Source organism: Aulonocara sp. 'chitande type north' Nkhata Bay, linkage group LG18 (genome assembly GCF_057382095.1).
Source record: "Aulonocara sp. 'chitande type north' Nkhata Bay isolate Kocher_YH1m ecotype deep benthic linkage group LG18, A_spYH_male_GT1.1, whole genome shotgun sequence".
NCBI lineage: Eukaryota > Metazoa > Chordata > Actinopteri > Cichliformes > Cichlidae > Aulonocara > Aulonocara sp. 'chitande type north' Nkhata Bay.
In genome coordinates this window covers 4,228,827-4,243,649 of record NC_141361.1, presented here as the reverse complement: position 1 = coordinate 4,243,649, position 14,823 = coordinate 4,228,827, and the positions used below count along the sequence as shown (strand labels likewise).

General features: G+C 41.9%; 1 protein-coding gene across 1 annotated transcript in view; it reads right to left on the bottom strand.

The window, feature by feature from the left end:
* myo10 (myosin X) overlaps positions 1 to 14,823 on the bottom strand; it is a 128,014-nt gene that overhangs the window by 7,716 nt on the left and 105,475 nt on the right. Inside the window, exons 20-29 of the mRNA XM_086270578.1 lie at positions 14,001 to 14,125; positions 13,717 to 13,831; positions 8,290 to 8,396; positions 7,970 to 8,188; positions 6,718 to 6,757; positions 3,969 to 4,928; positions 3,542 to 3,662; positions 3,027 to 3,270; positions 2,682 to 2,777; positions 350 to 443 (exon numbers count right to left, since the gene is read on the bottom strand). Coding sequence (XP_086126704.1) covers positions 350 to 443; positions 2,682 to 2,777; positions 3,027 to 3,270; positions 3,542 to 3,662; positions 3,969 to 4,928; positions 6,718 to 6,757; positions 7,970 to 8,188; positions 8,290 to 8,396; positions 13,717 to 13,831; positions 14,001 to 14,125 — 2,121 coding nt within the window. The remainder of the gene's footprint in view (positions 1 to 349; positions 444 to 2,681; positions 2,778 to 3,026; positions 3,271 to 3,541; positions 3,663 to 3,968; positions 4,929 to 6,717; positions 6,758 to 7,969; positions 8,189 to 8,289; positions 8,397 to 13,716; positions 13,832 to 14,000; positions 14,126 to 14,823) is intronic.

The window sequence follows — 14,823 nt, the reverse complement described above, 5'->3', positions numbered from 1 at the left end:
CTCCAATTATTTATTAAATGGCCATTGCTATCCATTGTGGGGAAACCCAGAGCTATACATGCATATATTAACTATGTTTTTATTGCAGCTGGAATTTAAAGGAGGAAAAAATGCTACTAAGAGGTGAGGCATGAATAAGGAAATGGAGGAACATATATTAAAGGCTAACGTCCTCTCCTCGGTGTGAGACGAAGGTTTGTGTTATGGAAATCTGTTAAAGCAAAGTGCCGAACATTCTGCTGTTAGGACGACATTAAACGGCCGCATTTTGAAGACATTTATTTTCTTTAAACAGAAATGTTATTAGAACTCCATCTCCCAGAGTGCTTTGTTTCCTCACAGTACTCACCACAGCATTCTGGGGATTGGCCTGCTCATCGTGCATTTCTCTGATCTCCTGCTCTGTGGAGCCGTGGACCTGACTCAGCACGCTGAACCACTGACTGTAAACAAAGAGATCATAGAGAATAGAATAGCCCTTTATTGTCAGGACACAACATAAATAGTAGACAGCAGGAATAAATAGCAAACAGGTGAAAAAAATATAGAATCAAGAGAAATATAGAATATATTTCTAATGCAAAAAGAACTGAATAGACTCCGTGTGTAAATGACCTGAGTGATGAGGGTTACTCAGGCCATGGCTCAGATTGGCGAGTTTGGTGGGCAGGGCTGGGGCGTGGGGATAGTGTTTGTTAGCAGTCCAAATGGTCCAGGGGAAGAAACTGTGAGTCTGGATGAACCTGATTGATCTGAGGCACCGACCAGAGGGCAGCCGGTCAAACGGGTGACATCATCATCATCACCATGGAATAAACAGTAATCAGCTTTAACAGTGGACATACAGGCCGGTCAGTTAGACACAAGCATCTCGGCTCCTCCTACGTCCAAAAATTCATTTGAAACTGAATCTTACTCAACACTAAACTACTTCAAAGTGAGAACAACTAAAAATGAAAAATAAAATGAAAGGAAAGTTTTAGCCATACTTTTATCATGAATGCAATTATTAGTGTGAACCTGCATGTGTGTACCTTTTAATATAAATTGTACATCTATAAGTTTTATATGTGTGTAAAATCCAAAACAATTCTGGGTTCAGTCTGATTGTGTCTCAGACACATGGAGCTGATGTTGGCTCGCACTGAGAGAGCGTCTGGTTTTACAAACCTGCTCCTATCACACACCCACAGCCATGTTTTCCTCACTTCAGAGTACATTGCATTAACTAGCATTCATGTCCTGTGACCTCAAACTAAGATTTGTCCTTTTGTATTTTTCTCCCTTAAAGGAGGTCAAATCCCCACAATGTGACAGAGCAAACATAATTATGTCCCAGATTCAGACAGACAGAGTGCTTGTTGCCCTTTTGAGCCACAGCGGAAGTAGACTGTCTGAGAGGAAATCAATGTGTTGCCAGAGGCAACCGTCACATTGACCTATAGCAACAATACCTCCTGTTTGTTATACAGTTTTCGACAGACTGTGAGCAGGTTCATGCCAGTTGAGGAAATAATAGGATCAGGAGAGAAGAAACAAATGGGAGGACTGGGAGCATTAGGAGTGTAATAACAATGTGACTAATAATCACTACTGTCATTATACGAAAAAGATTATAGAGCACATTTAAATCCTGCCCACCAGAGAGAAACGGTGCATGGCTCTCCATTTACCCTGTAATGTGTAAAGATGCCTTCTTGTCAATTGTACTTGCTAGCAGGTACTAGAAATGATGAATAACACTAGAGAGCTGAGGTTTCCATGAAAAGCTGGTCATGGTTTTTGGCGGTTGCAGGGTGGAATCGGTCACAAAGCGAGTGTTGCTGTGACTTGGTTTCTACCAAAATGATGCAGCCATCAATGCTTTGTATGGAAGAAACCAGCTTGCAAACACTTTTCAAAACGTGTGACGTAAACCAGATAAAGAGGCTTTCCTCCAACGTTTGACTTACTGCTGCAATCAACATGTAAGGCAAATGATTTCCACATCCAGTAAGCCTAGCATTTTTCAGTTTCACTACCTCTTGGTGAAAAGTTTGCAAGTGTGTACAGGCAACTCGGCATCTTCTATGCAAACTACGGGGGACCGTGACAACCTGCCATTGACCAAAGCAATCGTGAGGAGGTTTTTGGTGTCACACCGTATCCCTCTTTGCTACTATTTAATGCTAGCAGCTACCAACAATCTTCAGCAACCACTCATTAGCCAGCTGTGGAATACCGCACGACTCTTGGTTATCAGCGGGTCACAAGCTATTCTCTAAGCCTATAAGACCAAGACTTGAGTAGGTTATTAACACATAGCTACTGTTAGCTGTTAGAGGTTGCTAAAGATACTCCTCAAAAGAAGCTAAACCTTTAAATAGTTGAAGACATTTTGAATCATTGCACTTTTATTCTGAAAAATGACTCTGAGATATTTCTACTCATATAATGCATATTTCTATTAATGGACAAGACCATGTAATTAATTCTGACAGTGTAATTAAATAGACCAGGTAAGCGAAGTTAGTGGTGTCACTGAAACTAACTTACTACTGAATTCTAGTTTTTACTTGTTATTTCAGTCATTTTGACTCCATGCTTGCATGAAAGGTCCTTTACAGATCAAATCACAATTCATTTCTTTGGTTATTGTGAAAAGATAAGAACAATACATCAAAGACAAACACACAGCTCACCTTGCATCCTCAGCAGTCTCGGCAATCAGATGATAAGTTCTCTCTGGCATCACTATGTTGATTCCATTCTCCTTACCGGTGTTATCAATGATTTCTCTACAGGTCAAAAAAAAAAAGGAAAAATAATGAGTGAGGTTCCCTGAATATACAAACATCCTTCCATAACCATTTCACCATGAATCCTTCAGAGGTCTGAGTTTTTATCTCTCTTCAATAACACAACCATATATCTCTTGAATATTTTACATGTAAATGATTAACTGACAGCTTTTCTGTTGTTACTGTAAATGAAAGTATTGTCATGCAAAAACAACAACCCTCAAAGTTATGTTCTCTTGTCCTTACTTGGCGTTGTGCATGTCCAGCACCCCCTTCATCTTCTCCTCTCCGTCGTTCTCAAAGTACATGAGTTTGCTCTGACGCAGCACGAACCAGCGCCGCTTCCAGTTGCGTCGGGAGAGCGTGGACGAGCCCCCGCCCTTCTTGTGCAGCCAGCCCTGCTTCAGAGCCTCCTGCTTAGTTCTGAACCACAGGAAAGTCTCGTCCTTCAGAACACACCAACGCCGCTTCCACGTGTTCATCAGACCACCTAGAGAAGAAAGATATGAGATTTCAAATGCTCCACCATCATTACGTCACCTGGAGGGGAGAATCTTGCTCTTTGTCTCTTTGTCTTCACTGAGATATTTGAATGCTAATCAATAAAATCAAATCAAATCAAAAAATCAAATCAGAAGGTAACACAGAAAGTACAATGCTTTTTCACCAAAATACATCCTAAAGCCATATAGATGATGCACTTAACTCTCACCTGTTGGGGTTTATTAAAAGAAGAGTATGTTCTATAAGAAAATAATAACCTTTGATGTAGAGGAAGCTGTGGAAGTACGGCAGCGTGACACAGCTGTAGACAGAGTCCCGGCGATAAGACAACTCGTCGTCTGTGTCGAACCTCTCAAAGTCGTCCTCGCTGTCCTCAAACTGGAGCAAATCAACAAAAATTTGAAATTAAACAAGACATGCAAGACCTTAGTTTGCATATTATTTCAACAAATAACAGAGAAGGTACAATGTGGTGCTCTTTGCACCTGTGAGTTGTAAAATGGCTAAAGTCATGCCATTTAATTGATCTCTCTCACTGGATCCTTTTTTGAAGCCTGCGTTTTTTTTGCTAACTTCAAAGACTACACTACTTTGGAGTTAGAGCAGCTAAGTTTGAGTAGAAAATCGGGCATGAAATGTTCTCCCTGTCATTGAAAACAGAAGTTAAAAAAGGATTCAGCTTACCGAGGACTGAGCCCCCTCTGAGCTAAAGCGGTAAGCCCCTGAGCTGTTGTAGGTGCCAACAGATCCGCGGTAATCCGGAGACCACTGTCCACTGCGAGGGTTGGACAAAGCCATGCTGCCACTAGACACGATGGCACCTTCATCGTAGTCATCCTGATCGTAGTCTGAATCCTCATCTGGAGGTATCAGCTCTACCAGCTCATCAGACTGAGCCTCAGATGAAGCCTGGGGGTGGCAGTAAGCCGAATCCCCGCTGGATGATGCGCTATGGCAGGCCGAAGGCATCGCTGGCAAAGAGTGGTGAAGCACAGTGGTCGGTGGCAGTGACGGAATCACAGCATCGTTGGCGTACGGGTCTTCTTCGGATGAGTCATCGCTCGTTCGGATACCGCTCGTCCGCTGGCCGTCCGAGTGGCCGTGCTCGCTTGGGTTTGGTGAGTCTTTGAAGGCATCATCATCAGCACCAAACCCTTCATCAACCTCTTCTTCCTCGTTACCCCTCCTCTGGTCATCCTCCTTCTTCTCATCTTCTTCACCCACGCCCAAGGAGCTCTCAATGTTCCTCACACACTCGTCAATCTCATCAAAGTTCAGGGAGTCCAGGAACTGCTGCGCTGCCTTACAGGCTTCATCCTCCAGCCGCCGGAGTTCCTGATCGCGAAGCTGCTGCAGGCGGTTCAGCGAGGCTTCAGTCAAAGAGAGCTCCTGGCGCTCCTTCTGTCTCTGCAGCACCTGGATCTCCCGCTCTAGTCGAAGAATTTCCTCCACTTGTGATGCCTCGTGCGGACGTATTGCCTCCTCTTCCTCTGCTGATGCCTCCACAAAGGTTTCTGCTGACTCCAGCTCCTCCAGGGCGTCTGGTGATGCTGCAGCTGCTGCTGCATTTTGAGACTCTGTCAAAACCAGCGAGGCCAGCTCCTCAGCACGACGCAGCTCCTCCAGTGTTCTGGCTTCCTCAGCCTGAAACCACAAACATGAGACTGCAGTCATAACTTTTTCCCCCCAAGATATCAACATTAATTTATACAAAATACCCAAAACAAGTTGATTTACAGAAACCAAACACTGAAGTAATCTTAGTTTACTGAGAGAGGGCCAACTTTTATAAGCAAATTATACACGACAAATACCTGAGAGGATACAAGCTGTTTATTGTACTGGGCAGTGTGTTTTTCACTGCCCAGTACAATAAACTGAAGCCTGCTACAATAAGCAGAAGCCTGTGTTAGAGATGGCACGATACCACTTTTTTATGTCCGATACCGATACCGATATCATAAATTTGGATATCTGCCGATACCGATATGAATCCGATATAGTGTTTTTTAATCAACAAAACTGTTTTTTTAAATATCTTGCTGCATTTTGTATAAGTTCATACTCAAGTTTAAAACAACAACTACACTAAAGCTATTCTGTTATACTGTATACAAAAAAAATATTTCATAGTTCAGCAATACTGATCAATCTAATAAACTTAAACCTACACCATCCTCCCTATTCTGGTATTTTAAAGAGTACTTAGCGTAAATATTAAGCAACCTAACTAATAGGGTTCCAACTCCCAGCAACAAAAATAAAAAAATAAAAAATAGGGAACCACCCCTCACGCTCCACCTCATGATGCTTAATCGACGTAATCAACCTTAATTTGATGCAGTGTGAAAAAAATGCACAGAAATCAATTATTTTTCAAGAAATATTAAATAGATTCAACATCTTTCTTCAACAAAATTGCAGACTGCACAGATGGTACCTTCCCAAAGGAAAAAGTACTATAGCTTACTAGGGTATATATATTAGACTTAATAGTTACTATATACAGTAATTGACTTCTATTCATTTTACATCAAATTAAAACTTTGGGTGTCAGATAATTATTTATTAAAAGCTAGATATTTTAAATGAGAATAAGAAAGAAAAGTATGTCTTTGTGCCCCCTTTTCCCTGTTAATGCCCTATCGGCCCCCCTGGCTAAACTTTGCTAGATCCGCCCCTGCACAGTTACCAGCGTCAGCTACGTAGAAAAAGATCCTGGTGTAGAAAGTAATATTAAATACATTCTAACAATAGCTGATCAAGCTTAAACGTGCTGCTGTTGTTCAGCCGCTGGTTTCCTCTTTCTGGTGCAAAGTGGGCCAAAAGCAAACTAGAGACACGGACTCGCGACAGAAAAGCCGATCAGCTGATCGTTAAGCAGTTTCATGATTGAAGTAGCAGCAGGAGAGGCAGTCGCTCCATATATCGCTTGTTAAGCTTAACGCAGGAATGCTTTACAAACAGTCAGAGATGGTCTTACACACTTGCTTTACTTCTCTCGGGCATAACTTTGTCGGAGATGAAATGCCGGGTTGCTAGCGAAGCTCCAAATGCTATCCAGACCACCGACAGGTCCCGCATGCCACAGCCGCTCTATCACGTGATGCATACTGCTCCGACTGCTAACGTTCTGAGGTGAGTTACGGCGTGTTGCAAGTTTTGTGAGGTGCTTTCGTGATATTTAATGGATCGGATTACATTTTTTATTTTTCTCCGATATCCGATCCAGTAATTTAGGTCAGTATCGGACCGATACCGATACGTAATATCGGATCGGTCCATCTCTAGCCTGTGTAACATAATAGAAAACATAATTGTGTTCTCTGTGTTCTTTACCAATCAGATATGGCTGTAGAGAGTGGGCTGCTCAGGAGACAGTTGGCCAATAAAAGTTATACACCGTTTTCCACTTAAATCAGTTTTATCATACCTCTCTGGTGAGTCTTTCGGCCTCCAGCCTCTGTCTCTCCCTGCAGGGCACAAACACACAGACATCAGCTGAACGAACACACAGTAGGAGATACGATGTACCAAAACCAGAGTAACTGCATTTCCTGTCTCACTGTGAGATTAAAATACCAGAAACCCATTTAGTATGCAGTTCACTATCTATCGAAACAACAAAAATACAAATGTTGCACCACACTGTGAAACCTTCTTTGGAAAACATAATGCAAGCTACAGATGTAGTCCAATAAGGATGTTTATACAAACTCAATGGTTCTCTACTAAATTGTGACAGCAGCAGTGATTATAAAGCAATCAATCTGCAGTATAAACTGAGCTGTGGCCCCTTCAAGGTCAAAGGCACCACTGAGGATATGGAGGTCATGACTCAGTCTTGATTGTGGGATTTGAGGGATTTACATTCTATTCTTACAGACAAATTACATGCTGTTTTTTAAGCCTGATGACATCTCCCGTCCATGAATCGTCAGAATGACTACCGTCATAAGAGCACTGCGTACATCTGTAGCAATTTACATTGTTGTCCTTACACATGCATATGTAGTGAGCATAAGATGGGGAGCAGCAGCATGACCCCCCATTGCAGAAAAAAGCCAGCATCAGTGAAAACAAATGTGAGATTCATTCAGTGAGGTAGTCTCTAAAAGAGGAGCTCAGGTGGTTGCAAAGCAGCTTGCAGATGCACAGCAGCTGTAGCCAAGCTAAGCTACTTAAATAGCATGTCCTACATAAGCTTTGTAAATTAGCTGCTGATGAGATCCACTCATCTGATGACTGCAGCTGAGAATGAAATAGTTGCCTGCCAGAACTAAAGCTATGCTCTGTTTCTCCTCCAGTATTATACACTGGCATTAGGAACATTTTTTATTATATACGTGTAGTATTTTTATGTCATTTGAAATAATGGAAGCAGGGGATTTGTACTCCTTAACTACTCATGATCATATTTGAAAGTCCTGAATACAGCCCAGATGATGGACTTGTGTTAATTCCTCACTAACTGACTGAAATAAACCAGTGCCAGAAGAAGACAGTGGGCACATGTTTTTCAAACACATTTTCCAGTCCAGATTTCTCTCTCATTTCTTTTCTTTTAATTTAAAAAAACAAACAAAAAAAACAGTCATTTGCAAAAACCTACTTTCTTTTTGCACAATAACTTTTCATTTGGCTGTAGCTATAGTACCACACGGTGAATAAACTGAGTAGCCCACCTCTCCATCTCCTCCATCCACCTGCGGCGCTCCTCCTCCTCCTTCTTCCTCCTCTCCTCCAGCATCCGGCTGCAGGTCTGACGAGCCAGCTGCCCTCGCAGACACTTCTGGAAGGTGAGCGCTGCCCAGCGGAGGAGCAAGAACTTCCTCCTCCAGTAGAAAGCCCGGTAGTTCTTCTGGATGACCACAATACACCGCAGCAGCTTCTTGTACTGCTTCCTGTTTGGAGGACAAGGACCGGGCTATTGAGCATTTTGGTTTCAATGAAGATTAAAACTGATCCTATTGAGGTTTATGATGTTTTTATTCATTGTTTGTACCTGGCCATGTAGCCTGTGACATAGGCCTGAATGATCATGGCTGCTTTCAGCACCTCCACCTCCCTCTGCTTCTCCAGGCGATGCTCCAGAGACTCCCGAAGGAAGACCTGATAGATAGGATAAAGAGACAAAAAAAAAGTGTTATTTTATTATTGTTACTGAGGGGAAGTAAGGGAAAAATCAATAATGTAACTGCTCCTCATTTCTTTCTCTTCTAATTTTGATTTACTTTTCAGGTAAAATCATGTTCACGTTGACCTTTAAGAGTTAAAGAACATCTCATGACATGTTTGCATAATACACAGCAGAGTTTAAACGTGTCATAACAATTTTGGGGTAAAATAGTTCAAGGAAGTGCTAATATTCAGAGGGAAAAATGCATATTTGTGAGAATATGAAGGTGTACATTTGCAAAAGTCACATTAAAATGCCCCATCTCTAATAGCCACAGAATGTTCAAGTCCCAGCAGCTTAACATAGTTTGTCCATTAGTTACGCTGTATTACCCACACTTTATGAATAAAAGATTTACAAGTGAACAGAATTAAAAAGAGGCAGGCCGTTTCTTTTTCTATAACATTACCATTTAACAGACAGTCGCTCACAGAAGAACAACAGAGCCAAACAAAGCGGCCGACATAAATCAAACCCAGATCCTCCTCTCCCTTTGTTCCTGCTACTAGAGACTGCAGATTACTGCAGCGAGTGATTTCAGCTACATCTCTCCATGAAAAGACCGATCTTACGGGCACTTAGTGCAGCTGCCTGCTCCAGGAACCAAGCTGTCGTCCATTGATAGAGAAACTGGGCCCAGCGAGGGCCGCCAGGGGTTAATCCGATTAGGGAGGGAGGAAAATGAGATATGGGACGCGGTCTCAGGCGACTGTGACGGTGGGGAAATATCACGGTGCTACGGGGGTACAGGAGTACACACTGCCTGTTGATATGGTGTGTGTGTGTGTGTGTTGGCTGAGTGACAGTGTTGGATCCTCAGCAGTGAGGCAATAATGAGATTTTTTTGGGGGAAATGTAAACTTGTCAGGGTGACGTGGATGTCACTTATGAGCAGGTTAATTAACAGGGAAACATCCATTACATGCCGAACACGTGCACATGCAATACAAAGACAAGCACACAAACCACTGGTGTCTCTCCAGGAATTCAGTTTTCAGGCTGGAAAAGCCCCAGAGACAAAATTTTAAGTATCGAAGCAGATTGGAACCAGATTCATATTTATGTGATATGTAAAAAATATTCATAGCAAAATAAGAGTACCAACAAGTACATTTACTCATCTAAAAATAACAGAAAAATGGGCTCATTAACAGCATGCTTGTGGACATGCTGCCTCTTGCACTCTCTTCCCAGGTGGCACTCTTGCCTAAATGAGAGTATTTTAAGTAATACATTTATATATTAATAGAACACATAAAATATGCATATCTATGAAAATAGAAAGATGTGGACTGTTGTTGGAACCATTGCTAATAAGGGAGCAGCTGAAAGAAGAAGTGCAAGTGCCTAAAGTTAAGTCTCCTGCTGGGTGCTACGTGGCAGAAAGAGCAACTTCTGAACACATCCCAACCTTATCCTCTCATTTTATAACACTGGTGAGCATTAACAATCATAAACTAAGGGATAAACCTGACCAAACAGGAGGGAGGTACAACTGTGGACCCCTCTGAAACCTTACGCCATAACTTTATGTGCACATCCCTAGAAATGTAACTACATGTTGCGTCAGTACAGCCTGCAACTACCCTCAGTACTGTCGACTTCCTTATATCCATTTCTGGCTACTGTTTTGGAACAATTTTTGAATTCATCAGCAAGAGAATAAAAGTAATCGCCTGAATATAAGGACTTGCATATGTCATCAGACTCCTAGAGCAAAACTGGTTGTGAGGAAATGCACAGAGAAGTGGAATAACTGGATGGACAAATATGTTTGCCTTCGACACAAAAACAAAAGCAAAAAAAAAAGAACAAAGAACAAAAAGTTCCACATAATGGTGACAATTTGATTATTGAAGGTTTACAATTCAGTTCGTTGTAAAACTCATCTGACCAAATGCATCATTATAAAATATCCCTCCCATCATGGAGGGAAAAAGTCGCAGCATTTCATTTCTATCATCGTCTGCAGCGCATATACAATACCGGAACACAACTAAGTGGTAATTAACACATAAATCACCATGCCAAAGCACGAATGTTGGTTATGGTGTCGTCAACTTTTGTAGATTACTTTATGGGCTATCCAAAGATTCACCAGAGAAGTCTACATCAGCTGTCACATTTTATACTTTAGAGCCAGAGCCTGAATCTGGGTGGTAAGGGTTAGAGTTAAGTTGTTGAATGAGAAAGTCACTAAAGTCACTTCCAATCTGTAGGACTAAATACTAAAATCTAGTTTACCCTTATTTCTTTCATAGTAGATTCAATGTAACATGAATGTGTTTTTCCACTGTATTTATATAAAATAATATATACACTTAATCTAAAGAAAGAAATCTAAAATTTTCCTGTGAAGTGCTGCTATCCAGGCTCATTCAGGCATTCATACAAAACTCACACATATAAGCTGCAGAAAGCAGCTCTTTGTGAATCTCTACAGTGCACACGCTGATCCTTTTATTAAACAACCTCCAACATGAGCTGCACATGCTCAGAACGCGCAGCCTCGTGTACAAGTGCACACATTTGCATCCCAATAAAATGGGCGACTAATCCTTTTTAATCATTACTATGCTAATTAGTGCAACAAAGGCCTCGCTAAGCCTCGCCGCGTTTTGATTCTTGCTGCTGGGGCCTTTGGGGAGCACCGCTTACCGTCCCAGGTCAGGCCCGTGGAGAAAACGAAGCAGTAGGAGAAGAAAGCAGAGCCACATCTTTTCCAGGAAATTAAGTTTAAGGCGGTAAAAAAGCAAGACATAAGTCTAAGACAATAGTCTGGACATGTGCTGAATGAAAAGAGCTGCAGGCCTCCTCGATGTAAATCTCACTGCGAGAGGCAGCGGGACAAAGTGGACGAATCCCTCTGAGGGAGATGGAATTGATTTAACAGTTTACAGGCAGTCACAGCAGCAGGGACGACTCCGTGGTTCAGTGGAGAGTATGGTCTCAGGGTTAGAAGGTCTACAGAGGCCATTCAGGCTGAATGTTTTATAGGAGATTTCAAAAAAGGTCTTCCAACCAATAAGTATGCGGTGAGTCACGAACAGCTGTGTAAATCTGGTAAAAGGTGGCAGACACCCAAAACAAAAGAGAAACCAAAAAACAAAACATGTTTCTCTGTCTTTTAAAATCTGTTACAAATACGTTAGTAAAAAGTATATGAAATAAAGCAACCACTGCTATTTATAGTAGATTGTACATATATTGTAATATAATGGATATTTTTGATGACTAAATAATCTCCAAGAATCTTTTGGGTAATCTAAATGTTGTTGTTCTGAAGCATAAACCATTATGAATCCATTTCATCTGCTTTGATGATAACAGGTGCACTGGAGAGGCAACAACAAGAAAACCCCAAAAAGCGAATGGCTTGACAGGCGATGGCTACACACCACTGTGCTCATCCCTCCTGACTGATTCTCTCTATTTTTGCTTTTTGTTGGTGTCCTCGTCACTGCTGGTAAAGCGAGACGGTATCTGCAGCCCACTCAGGTTGAACGGGTAATCCAGCTCCTCCAGGACGGCTCATCTATATGTGCTGTCAAAAGAAGGTTTGCTGGGTCAGCACAGTCTCAAATGTGTGGACGAGATACCAGGAGGTGGACTGCTACATGAGGAATAGTGGAAAAGGCCACAGAAGTTCATCAGCCCAGCAGCTCTTTTGTGCTATATATGTGTCGTGAATCCATCGCATCTGCTCTGATGCAAATAAAAGCAGATAAAATATATATGGGTGCACTGACACCTGTAGTCATAGAAAGGCTCCATATAAGCACCGGTCCACTTAACAATTTTAAGTCTATTGTTATTCCTGTGACTGTAATAACATTTGTTATCCTCAGTGTGTATTTTATTTTATTTTTAGCTAAATAGCTAATTTTACTTGAAAATAATGAACAGAATGTTGAAAACTGTCAGTAACATGAAAATAGGTTTTTAAATGGGCTACATGTAGTGGAGGGATCCATTAAATATTCAACCAAAGACACACTTGTTCCACCTCGCCGCTCTAACGGGGTATTCACAATTCAGCTTCCTGTGCCATCGTTGGTCCTGGATGGACACTGACACACATACTAATGACCACTCATCCGTTCGTCTGTCCACCCACGACCACACTTATCCTTCACTGCTGTCACCTCCTGCAGCATCACACGGTCATGCTGTGATTAGCGATCTGTATCCCCCATCTGTCATTTCCCCTCAAAACACAGACACCCTGGCAGTAGGTATATTCTTCCTGATCCGGTGTAGTGGAAGCAGGAAGCATTAGACTGAAGACTGGATCTAATAATTGTTGGATTCTATGCTTCAGGTGCTCTGGACCTCAATCTCTCACACACACACACACACACACACACACACACACACACACACACACACACACACACACACACACACACACACACACACACACACACACACACTGCAATGGTTTCATAGAGCTGAGTTTCTACGGTGTATGAAGTCAAATTAAGCCTTGAGGGGAGCACAGAGCAGCCAAAATGGATTGGCATCCCCCAGCAGTGATGTTCAGTCTGCATCCAATCATATTTCAAGTTAGCAAAGAGAATACAGAACAACCGGTATGGAGCCAGATACATTCAGGAGCTCAGACAGGAAAAAGTCAATTACGCCACCGAGAACTGAGCAGAAGGCATATAATTCACAGCTGACAGAAAGGGAATGCAAACCTGTAAGTAAAGACTGAGTTATTATATAAATTATATTTGTATTGGAGAGCCTTAAACATAAAAGATGTTTGGAACGGTATCGTTTTCAGAAACACTTTCATCTTTTAAGACCAAGTTTAAACTAAACCAATAAACAGCAAGCTTTATGGTTAAGCAAGACTTATATGTTCAAAAGGACCTTATTGGACAACAATATAACCTGGACTGAATCTGGACCTGGATCAATTCTTGAGCCAAAGGCCTCCCTGGAGACTTCTATTTAATGATCCACACAAATGCAGAGAGCTCAAATGAGACGAAATTATCAGGAGTTCAAGAAGAAAAAACTTTAAAAAAATAAGAAAAGAAACAATGATGACTTAACCTTATATTCCTGAAAATGTGAGAAATTTGTTCTTCTTCATGAATCACTGTTTACCCAATCCACCAGGACCCTGAATAAGTGCAGTCCTGAGTTTAAAGTGCTTTCCTATACCAGCCTGCTCCACTCCGTGTGCAGGAGAGACCGGCTATAAAGTGTGGCAACAGGGAAAAACCTGGGTTACACTCTCACCTTGGTCTTGCCCAGCTGCCACTCTGCACTGCTGCTGTCATATTGGCAGAGCAGCTGGACGCAGCACCCTCTGGGGTCTTCTGAATTCAACAAACCACGCATCAGCACCTTGTACCTGAAGAAGTAAAAGCAGGGGTGAAGGGTTTTTGCATGATTTTTAATGATTGCTTTGTTCTTTAATGTCTGCATTTCAAGAACTGAAATGACCCTGCGCCTGTTTTGGGGTCTGACATTTTTGGTAGAGCAGTGCTTATGTATGATTGCACAGCGTAGTGGGTACAAACCTCGAGCAGAAGTCCTGAATAGTTCTCCGGACAGGGAAGCCGGTGCGTCGAATCTTGACTGTTTCCAACATGCCGGAATACCTGAGCTGGTTCAGAACCACCGTCTGGTCAAAATGATCAGGCATCTTTGAAGAAAAACGGGAAACATATTCAGATGAATGTCTCTGTGTTCAAGTAAAAGTAATATTGTCTCGAAAATCAAGCACAAACAAACATCAACAGATTGAGCATCCGCCTGCGTCCTGCAGCAACAGCTAACGATTTTCATTCTTTGACGACAGAACACTTTAACAACACAGCGCACATCTATTGATGTTCCCCTACAAATCACTCAATGCTGCTTTCATAACACTGTTACAACAATACTAACAAAGTGAATCGCCTTTCACATTGCGACCTTACCACTCAGCATGGTGCTCGGTGACGGGGATATAATGTTTTTCACTGCAGTTTTGATTGATTTTGCTTTCTGACTTATTTTCTGTGTTTGCAGCATCGTGTGATTTTGATGTATTTTGTTGTGTTTCACTGAGGTGGTCATTGCTTTGTGAGTGTGGCTGGCAAAAAACGTTCAGAAAGAGTAGCAACACATCACATGTGAAGACCATGCCAACCAGATAGCAAAACAGCCGATGCACATAAGCTTGCTAAAGCTGGCTAACACTTAGTTCTAAAGTGTTACCTTGGTATAATGTGTTTGGTTAGCTGTAGGTAAGTAAGGCATGTGCACACTTACAGATAGCTTTATGAATTCTACACAATAGATTGCAACACAAACTGCACACCGAAAAATGCTTTAGCTCAACTTAAAGAAACACAGTGG